The 10,908-nt window shown below is 36.1% G+C and overlaps 1 protein-coding gene across 4 annotated transcripts in view; it reads left to right on the forward strand.

Annotated features, from left to right (window-relative positions):
• Positions 1 to 9,263, forward strand: part of nek2 (NIMA-related kinase 2) — a 65,354-nt gene extending 56,091 nt beyond the window's left edge. For all 4 annotated transcript variants that reach the window (XM_073050892.1, XM_073050890.1, XM_073050891.1 and 1 more), the window contains 5 exons: positions 1,579 to 1,705; positions 3,441 to 3,663; positions 4,534 to 4,588; positions 5,474 to 5,547; positions 7,683 to 9,263. In XM_073050892.1, the coding sequence (XP_072906993.1) occupies positions 1,579 to 1,705; positions 3,441 to 3,663; positions 4,534 to 4,588; positions 5,474 to 5,547; positions 7,683 to 7,915 (712 nt within the window). In that variant the 3' untranslated portion in view covers positions 7,916 to 9,263. The remainder of the gene's footprint in view (positions 1 to 1,578; positions 1,706 to 3,440; positions 3,664 to 4,533; positions 4,589 to 5,473; positions 5,548 to 7,682) is intronic.
• Positions 9,264 to 10,908: the final 1,645 nt, after the last annotated feature.

Genomic DNA, 10,908 nt, shown 5'->3' on the forward strand with positions numbered 1-10,908 from the left:
ATTGCGTGGAGTTCTGGTTGCTACGTTTTTTCAATACTTTTTAAAATAGGGTTAAAGAATTATCTTTTTGCAGATACATTTTCTGTTTTTTAAAATTTTTAACAGGTATAGCAGATTTCTTTGATAATATTTGGAGAACATACTGAAGGAAAACATTCTATTAACTCTAACCTGACTAATTTTAGGCTACTCTTGCATTGTTTTACAATTGTATCTCAATATGAGAGGCTTGAAGCAGTTTTTGGATAACTTGATTGCAATCAGAAATTAGCTGTCTTGTGATAAATGATGACATCTTGTGGCTATTTTCCATTACTGAAGATGAAAAACAAATATCGCAGAGATTATTCTTGTGCATAATTCTATATACACAGAAGTGTACATGTTAAGTACGTTTTTAAAAAAATGACTTTGGTTTCATTTGGAAATTACATTGGACTAGGTTTTCCTTTTCATTGCCTCAAGAATATTTTTGTAGCTAGCATAGAATCAAGCATCATCCATCCTGGCCCAGGAGTAAAAACAACTGTGCTGAGGTATTGAGAGGGAAGCAATAGGTGATTGCTATCCACTTTAGCCTGCACCATGTGGCTCAGAGTAGCTATATTCTCTATGATGCTATTCTATTTGCCCCTCTATTCTGAATTGGTATATTGGTTGGTCCATTTAACAGACTTTTTGAAGCATTTTTAAGGCTTGAAGGAGATTGTGAAGGAACAAGTAGTTCCTGGTAAAGAAAGTCACTCATGAGGTACTAGCTTATTGCATCAGAAAATGGGTCTGAAAAGGAGAAAGGAAAATTGTTTGGATGTGTTGCCTGAGTTCAGGCAACAGTTTCTACATTGAAGAATAACCATGCAATATTTCAGAATCAGAATCAGGTTTATTATCACTGGCATGTGATGTGAAATTTGTTAACTTAGCAGCAGCAGTTCAATGTAATACATAAGCAAGCAGAGAAAAAAAATTAAAATAATAAATAAACAAGTAAATCAATTATGTATATTGAGTAGATTTTTAAAAGACGTACAAAAACAGAAATACTGTAGAACCCAAAGGTCCAAAGTCCATTTAGAAATCAGGTAGCAGAGGGGAAGAAGCTGTTTCTGAATCACTGCGTGTGTACCTTCATATATCTGTACCTGTCAGAATGGATTTCTTTGAGGTTTTTAAAGGTTGTTTTGGTTAGGGGTCTGATAAGAGTGAGATAAAATAGAATCAAACCCTTCAGCTTCCCAATTCTGTGCTGATCATTACCTTTTCTTCAGCACATGGACTGTAGTATTCTATGTTGTGGTGATTCAAGTGCTTCTCTTAAGAGGCTCCTTAAATATGTGAGAGTCTCTGCCTATAAGGCAATTATTTACAGATTCCGATCACTCTTTGGGTGATTTAAAAAATCCTCAAATCCCCTTTATGTTTTTAAATGAATCGTTTGTCTTCAATCCGAACTGCCTTTTTCCCCCAAGCTTGTACTTGTCACAATCTGTTTAGTCTCTGTGTGTATGTTTTGCTACCTGTTGTGTCCATGTTACATTTAATAATAATGGTTACTTAATCGATAATTTTATTTTAAAGACCACCTTTCACTGCATTTAATCAGAAGGAGTTAGCAGAGAAAATAAGGGAAGGCAAGTTTAGAAGAATCCCTTTCCGCTATTCAGATGAACTCAATGATCTCCTTGGCAGAATGCTAAATCTCAAGGTTGGTATTGGCTTTTCTGCCCCAATATAGCTTCCTTGAATTGTTTGTTTTATTTATTTTGTGCTATCCATTGGGCACAAAAGGTGAAAAGTGGTGACAGTGGAGATGATTGCGCTGATGACCGGCAGCAGTTTTGAAATGTCAGTTTACTGCGACAGACACGTCAGTGCAATTGGGATCTCAGTGCATCTTACAGGCAGGTCCTCGGGTTACTTTAGGTTCTGTTCCTGAGAACGGCCCATCAACTGAATACTCCCTGAATTACATTTAAGCAATTTCCCCCAAACTAATAACCTGAAACCTTTGGCCTTGATGGCCATTGTGCTCTGATTTGCAAAGATTAGGCTGGGTAAGGTCAGCCAAGGTGGTAGGAGTTGCTATCAGCAATAAAACTGACAATTGTTCATATGAATGCAGTGTAGATGGAACTAAGGAGGTGGGGGATCTGCTAGTCAGTTTAATATAATAATAAGTTTTCTAATGAGGGGTCTCTTAGTTAGATATTGCCTGAAGGAGAATTTGGCAAAGGCATAGGATTTTTTTGTTGGTGATCATCTCTTCATTGTTTTCGGGTGAAGAGATTTGTGTATTGTTTTTGAGTGCAGAATCTGGGAGAATTTGCATAAAGTTGGAATTAAGTAAGTTATGTCTTCTGTAGTCTTCGGATGTCCTGCACTGTGAGAAAGTGACATTGCCATGCATTTGAACAAGGTAAATGACATTCATTAAGAATGTATGGTTTACTTCTGATCATCAGAGGTATTTGGAAATAGTTACAAAGCTTTCTGACAAATGAAAATAAATCTTGCAGAAGACGTACATAAGGCATGTGTCTCAGTAACGATAACCTAGGCCGTTGTTATTTAGGAATGAGAATGTACTTTGTACTACCGTATGTTGATAAAACAATATCATGAATTATAGATCATTGAACAGAGACTGATTTGTACATCAGCAGCTGGAATCTCACTTATTTCAATGCAGCATGTCCTCTACTCTTTGTGAGGGAAGTCTGAAAATCATTTTAGTGAGCACAGGTGCAAATACAAAAAGTCTGACCTAGTTTACACATGAAATTGCCAACTTTCTCGCATACCTTGTTACTACAGCGAACATTATGGGGAATCCAGCTAATGTTTTGGGTGAGTTGCAGCATCGCTGAGCATAGTGGATGTACATTGACAGTTGTTAGACGAATGCTGCATTTAACATTATCAAGAATATTTTTTCAAAAAAATTGGTCATTGGTTATTTCCACAGACACACCAGTCCATTAATTTGGATTACAAAAGTTGTTGAGATTTTGGTGACATTGGCATGTAGTAAGTGTTCGCTTTCTACCACTCTGAAGAAACTTTGAACCTACTAAATTTATTGGTAGGTTGAAGTGTGAAGGATGTTAGGTCTTCTTCTGTAGGGTGCAAATGAACCAATTCGTTCAATCAACAAATTTCATTTTCTATTGCCTGTTCACAAATTGGCAGAGGTATAATATGGTGGTGATGAAGGATCTTCTGCCTATAACCAAGTAAACTCATAATTGTTCCCATATACTAATTCTTGCTTGAAAGGGATAGAGTAATTTTAAGGGACATGTTTGGATTCTACTTGCAAGATGTAATTTTGCGATCCCATCACTTTGTTGAAAAGTTTTACAACTGGAAAAGTTAACTGATGATTTAGATCTATGATTTTATTCTTTCAATTTAAGTTGACTTACCTTTTTGTAAACCAGGATTATTTGAGACCTTCTGTTGAGGAACTAATGCAACATTTCTTGATTGCAAATTTGGTGGCTGAAGAGCAGCGCAAAATTTCAGCTGACAGAAGAAGTAGTAAATCTCTGGAGAACGATAATTTCCAAGACAGTAACCCACTGATGGCTGAGTTGAAACTCAAAGAGGATCAGCTTCACAGCAGGGAGAAAGCTTTGAAAGAAAGAGAAGTGCTTCTTGAACGTAATTATAATTTTTTTTCAAATATATTAAATAAATGGAAAGGGTATGCTAACATGAGTTGGAGGCATGTTCCCTGTATTCGGCAGGTTCAAATGCTCTACTTAACATAAATTCTCGTAGTGGTGCAGCTGCCTCACAGCTCCCGCAATCCAGGTTCAATCCTCACCTCTTACTGTTTTCATGGTATTTAACTAGATTCATGTGTTTTCTTCCCAGTATTCAACCTTCCTCCCACATTTCAAAGCCAGGGTTGGCAGGTTATTTAGCTTCTAAATTGCTCCTGTTTTGTGAGTGAGAGGTAGAATTTGAGAAGAAAGTTGTGTACGATTGGTATAACTGGGTGGGTGCTTGATTGTCATTGTGGATTCATGGATCATAATACTTGCTCTATGCTGTATGATTCTTGACTGTATATCTGTATATACACTTTTAGTTTTTTTTCCTCTACTCAATAGCATTGCATGAAAATATTGAATATCCACTGAGATTAATTACAGCTCATGTTAATTAATCTGTAAGTATATTTTTGGTGGAAGACAGGAGATATTGACCAAATGCTGCAATGATTTTCAATCTAAAACAATACCGTGTATGATGCATTCTCTCCTTGATTCCTGTTTCTCGCTAAATTAAGAAAAGTAGTACAGATGCTGGAAATCTGCAGGGAGTGAGAGAGAACGTTGGAAGTATTGGGTTGGGAAGCATCTGTATTGAAAGTGAATATTTGGCGTTACTGACTCTATCAGGAGTAAAGCTAACTAATGGTTCAAAAAAACATTTCACTTTACTTTCATGCATACATAAAATTGGTAAAATTGTAGCAATTGTACAAATTTTGTTAATGTTGCATTCTATTGATATTTTTTCCAGAACGTGAACGAGAGCTTTGCATCCGAGAGAGACTGGTAGAAGAAAAGTTTTCTAGGTAATGGATGCCTGCTTAATAACGTCTGACATTTCCCTTCCTCTGCAAAATGATCAAGTTTATTGCAAAACTCATTCCGTTGCCATGAAAACCTTTTAACACAGTCCGTACCTTTCCATCCTCCCCTTGCAAGGCAGCAATGAAGCAATTATATGCATCAAATACAAATCAATTTTTTGTTTTCTTGAAGATTGTGAAATATCATCAGAATAAGACTTTGTCCATAATTTGTAGTAATTAATGAAGCAACAGTATTTCCTGACAATATAATGTGGGTGGGACGGAGCAGGGCAAAACTCCATAGAAATTTAAGTTATCTGTTGGTAGCAATTTCCCTTTTTCTGAAAACTTTGCTGTCTTGTGAGGGTTCAATGGGATCTCTTGATCAGCAGCTATGAAATTATTAGTTGTTTGAATAGTGAATCACAAAATTCTTGTTGATGTGAAACTAGAAAGCAGTTTTATAAATTCTAAAATTTATAATACAGTATATTCATTAAAACATTTAAATTTGTTTGAGTATTTATGGATTACTATAGCATTTTAAACACACTTGGAACATACTATGCATAAGATTTCCAATTTATAGTAGAACTAATTCATTTAATAAGCTTTAATTCTGTTCAATTAAGTTTATTGTGGATAATACTGTAAATTGGTGCACTAGATAAATGAAAACAATTTTTGGGTATCTGTGTAAACTATACATTTTTTTTAAGTCACAATATTAAACAGACAAATAATATCAAAGACTGTTAGTTGTTGCTTTCTCAAACTAAGTATGTTTTCTGTGTTTGTAAGTTTCCTTAAGCAGAATAAAATTTTCCAAGTGTTCCTTTTCTATGACTGGTAAAACAAAAAGAAACTTTTGTCTTTTGTTAACAGAGCGGAGAGCTTACTAAAGAATTACACCTTTTTGAAGCAACAGGAAAAACTGAAGATGCCTGTTGGTAGGTTAGGTAGGTGGTATTATCAAAAATTCTCAGCATTCACACATAGTCAACCTTTAAAAGTAATGTGAATGAAATTTGTATTCTAATTTTTAATGAAACATAAATGCTGTAGCTTTTTTCGGATGGGTTTTCTAAGTTTATCCAAAGTAAGTGTATTCTGTTTAAACATTTTATTCCCAAAGGCTGTTGGAAACAGGTTTGCTGAATTAAAACTGATTTGGAAAGCAAAATATTGCAGATGCAGGAACCCTGAAATGAACAACAAAATGTTAGAAATGCTGGTTTGTTATCTGCGGGAGTTAATGTTTCAGATAGATGACTTTTCATTAGAAATGGGAAGAAGGAGCAAACAAATATGTCTCTGTGGAGATGGAGATTGACACACATGGGGGTGATGCTGGCTGTAAGAGGGTGAAGAAGGCTTGTTCATTTCAGCTACTCCATTTGCTGCCTTAAATTCTTGACACCCCTGATGTACTCTACCCTCTGTTACTTTGACAGTTTATGGTTTTCTGGTCTTCACCAGCTGTATTTATCATAAGTATCCAAACACTCTGCTCTTCTGAACTTTCTGAATCAACCTGTCTCTCAAGTGGCATCTGTCATTTACTCTTTTGGTCTGATTTATCCTCCATCTTTCTGGTTATCCAGAAATTTGTTCATCTGGAACACGTTCACTTTAAGAGCTCTCTAAGCTTTGATTTCTCTTGAACTCTGTAATATATCACCAGCAGTACATCATTTTACTTAACCTGGCTTATTCTGAGAATCAAGTGACATAATGACACTATTTCCATTGGAGTGAAAATATACTGATTAGTTTCACCTGTAGAAATCTCTCCCCTATATATCCCCAATATTATCACAGTCTATATTTGAGATTAAAATCAATATACAATGGGCTTGTGCTTAAATTGCATAATTTTTTTTGTTAAATCTCGTAAGTTTGCATAAGTAAAATCAATGCATTTCTAAGAAGTTGCTGCTTTTTTAAAAACTTTGTAAATGACTAATTTGTAGATGTGGCCAGGCTGCTAAATTTAAAATTATGAAAACATGAGATTAGTACAGTCGGCCCTCCTTATCCGTCGGGGATTGGTTCTGGGACCCCCCCCCACAGATACTGAAAAACATGGATGCTCAAGTCCCTTGTGGGTGTACTTTAGGACCCTGGGGAGCTCCAGACCTTATTTAACCTGTCTCAGTGTGGGTGGATTTTAGAAGCTGGGGTAGCTCAGACCGGCTGCCCGCTGGTGCTGCTGAATCCGCAGTGTTTCTGTTCTGTTGATGGAATACAATCACGATTGAATACAAGAGGTGAAACGCCATTAGTCATTGGAAAAGCGTTAGGCTACAGTCGGTCAATGATTGGAACAATTTTAAAGGATAAAGTGAGAATAATAGAGCATGTGAAAGGCCCTGCCCCGATGAAAGCTACAATTATTACTAAGCAACGCAATGGTTTAATTATTGGAATACAAGCGTTTCTTAAGTGTTTTGTATGCATAGAAAGGTCAAATATATACTATATACTAAGACAAACGTTTGACTAACTGACGCTAAATAATACCGATGTACCAGTTCCGACTTGCATACAAATCCAACTTAAAGACTGCTTGTACTTTAAATCATCTCTAGATTACTTATAATACCTAATACAATGTAAATGCTATGTAAATAGTTGTTATACTGTATTGTTTAGGGAATAATGACAAGAAAAACAAGTCTGTACATTCTCAAACAACGAGTGCTGGAGAGAGAACTTCCGGGTTTTCCTGATCCACAGTTGGTTGAATCCGCGCATGCGGAACCCATGGATAAGGAAAGCTGACTGTAGTTGTGAATAAAATTGAATTTCTGATAGGTGACTTACTGCGGTTATGGTGTAATCTTTGAAACCATAGACCATTTCATGAAATTTTTTAATACAAATAAAACAGTGTAACAGGTGACCACTGGAAATTTATAATTACTGTCTTCACAGTTACCTTTTTTTTTTCTTTGTATCCATTCCAGGAAAAGTATAAACAAATTCATTCCCACTTCATACTGTGCATAGGTAATTAATTAACATATTAAGAAGCTGCAAAATGATATTATAAAATATTTCAATTTCTTTTTTGTTCTGACTCTTACATTAGATGACTGCTTTGGCACAGAATCCTCTCCAGGGAAGAAGAAAGTTCATTTTGCAGGAGAAAGTAAAGAGAACATTCATTTTAAGGAAATTGGTGCAACGAAACAACTTCTGAATAAACCGAAGAACTTGGATCTGAAGAAAAGACTGCAAGCTGCCAACCTCCGAGCTAGAACATTATACGAAATGGAAAAAAGTTATCAGCTAAAGAGCAGACAACTTTTGGGGATGCGCTAACTTATTTTTGTCATTGACATTGGGGAAAAAGAACAGATTCCTTAAAAGACTGTGATAAAGCTAACTATCTGTTAGCTTATGAAAGTGACCTGCATATGCCTGATGACTGAATGTTTTAGGGTTTTAATCCCATATCCAGAACTGGAAATAACATCTGACTGTCAGTGTACGAAAATCCATCCATTTGCTTTATCCAGCACCATTGCTCACTTTAACTTGTAGCATGCTCATTCCTTTCTGATTTCCCTACTACACAATTATTCTGAACATTTTTGGAATTTTGCTTTTGAACCTCTCGCAGCATAAACCACAAACCACACTGAAATGGTCGTCACGTTACATCTTTTAAATCTTTGCACTAGCACTACTGTTACACTTAATGTGATCAAATAAGTTGTAAAATATTATTTTCAGAAGTTTTCATTTAGAGTAAAGAGTTCTGTTTCAACTTTGTATATCTTTGAAGGGATTATTTTACAATTTTTATGTATAAACTGTTTGGTGACCAATTTGCCCTGTCTGTGTTTCTGTGTTAAAACATTAGTATCTGTAATCTGAGACAGTAACTCGACTTTAGTGGGGCAGGAAGATATGTAATCAATTCCTTTCTGGAGAAAAGAATACTTGTCTGGATATATAAAACATAGTTATTATTGTTCTTATTTACCCAACAAAGTTGAAAGTTGCACACTTATTTGGATAATGAAAAGCTGTTAGCTGACTTTCCATTCTTTAGTGCAACAGTTTAAATTTCTAAGAACAGGCACAAGTAGGCCAATCACTTTCTGAAGCATGTACTATTATTGCATAAAATTATGGTTGACCCACTATTGTCGTCAACGTCACTTTCCCATTATCTACCTCTGTATCACTTGACACCCTGATATCTATCAATATGTAGGATATATTCAATAATTTTGCCTCCTCTGTTCTTTAAGGAAGGTAATTTCAAAGAATTGCAATCATCTGGGAAAATAAATTCCATTTGACTTCCACTTAAAATGGTTAACACTTTATTTTAAATAACGCCCCTACTTTGAAATACTCAGCCGTAGGAAACTCTAATGATTACTTTTTTTCCTTCATTAACTTCTATGTCTCAGGGATCAATGTAGTAAACCTCTGCATGTCTCCAGTGTAAACACGTTCCTCTTTAATCAGATTCAATGTTTTACACAATACATCGGTAAATTAGCATCAGAGCTTCCTTAAATACTCCATTTCATTTTCAGTCAAGGCCTACCGACTTGTTAGACTTCCACAGTAACATTTTACATGTGGTCTGATGATGAAATCCTGTTGTACTACAATGTTGCTTCACTAATTAAAAGATTTTATTCTTTAAAAATGGATGACATCATATTTCCCAAATTATATTTGGTTAGTAATAGTCAATGTGGCCATTTTAACCAGAGGTCTTGTCTGACTAATTTGATTTAATTTTTTTGAGGTGGTGAATTAATGTAAGCAACACAAACTTTAATAAGGTTTTTGGCAAAATAGATCTGAATTTGCCTTGGTGATAGGTAGCAGATGGTAAAAAAAAGTTGCTTCGCAGTTGGAAGGCTGAGTGCTGAACCACACGGATCACTGCTAGGACCTTGCCATTCATTAGTACACTTGATTAGTCCTGCACATCACTATATTTTCTATATAATTTCTCTCCAACCAATGTCAGACTCATTCATTTGTTAGCTGGCATAATTCCCTTCTGCTTGTCTGGAATAAAGATACTACATTCATTGTTAACAAGTCATCTGCCACCTGGTATATGTGCACCTTTTTAGCCCACTAAGTACTGAAAAACTTTTGATCTAAAATTTTACTGCCCCTCTTCCTGAACTCTTCAATTGCATTGGTCTCCCCTGTAATAAATATAGTATTCAATTCAAAGTAAGTTTATTATCAAAATACATATATATCACCACATACAACCATCAGATTCATTTTCTTGTGGGCATTCTCAATAAATCTGTTATAGAATAATAACAGGTTATTAGGAGTCCATAGGTTGTGGGAACATTTCTATGATGGGGCAAGTGAAGTTATTTCCTTTGGTTTATTAACCTGATGGTTGAGGGGTAATCCCTGAATCTGGTGATGTGAGTCCTGAAGCTCCTCTATGTTCTTCCTGATGACAGCAGTGAGAAGAGAGCATGTCCTGGGTGGTGGGCGTCCTTCATGATGGATGCTACTTTCCTGCGACAGTGCTTCATGTGGATGTGCTGAATGGTGGGGAGGACTTTACCTGTGAGAGACTGGGCTGTATCTACTACTTCTTATGGGTTTTCCATTCAAGGGCATTGGTGTTTCCATATCAGGCTGCGATGTAACCAGTCAGTATACTCTACTACACTGCTACAGCAGTTTATCAAGCTCTTGGATGTCATGCTGAACCTTCACATTCTCATAAAGAAGTAGGGGTGCTGCTGTGCTTTCTTCATAATTGCACTCACATGCTGCGCTCAGGATTGGTCCTCAGAAAGAATAACATCAAAGAATTTAAAGTTGTTGAACCCCTCCACCTCTCATCCTCTGACCATCCGAGGACATAAACCTGACTTATTCTTGCACCGCAGGCAAAAATTCCCTCTTTTGTCTCTCATGGGCCCTGCTCTTTATCTTCTTACCATTTAGCTCTTAATATACTTACAAAAAGCTTTGGAATTTACCAGACTCTTACTTGCTAGTGTCATTTCATGTCCTCTCTCCGCCTTCAATTACCTTTTTTAATACCCTCACCACACTTTTCTATATTTGGTGCCTCAGCTGTCCTGCATTCCTTTAAGCATTCCATGAGAAAACACCTCTGTTGTTCTAGCCCTCAGAGCCCATACATATCAGTGGTTCCTTAGTTGTATCTTTCACCATGCGGGAAACAACTTTGCTCCTGAACTCTATTTTACTTATGAATGCCTCCCATTGGTCACCTATAGGTTTTAACGTTACTCTCAGGCTATTATTTCCTAGCTATTATTAGTTCTGTATTGAAA

Source organism: Hemitrygon akajei, chromosome 7 (genome assembly GCF_048418815.1).
Source record: "Hemitrygon akajei chromosome 7, sHemAka1.3, whole genome shotgun sequence".
In the NCBI taxonomy this organism is placed as follows: Eukaryota; Metazoa; Chordata; class Chondrichthyes; order Myliobatiformes; family Dasyatidae; genus Hemitrygon; species Hemitrygon akajei.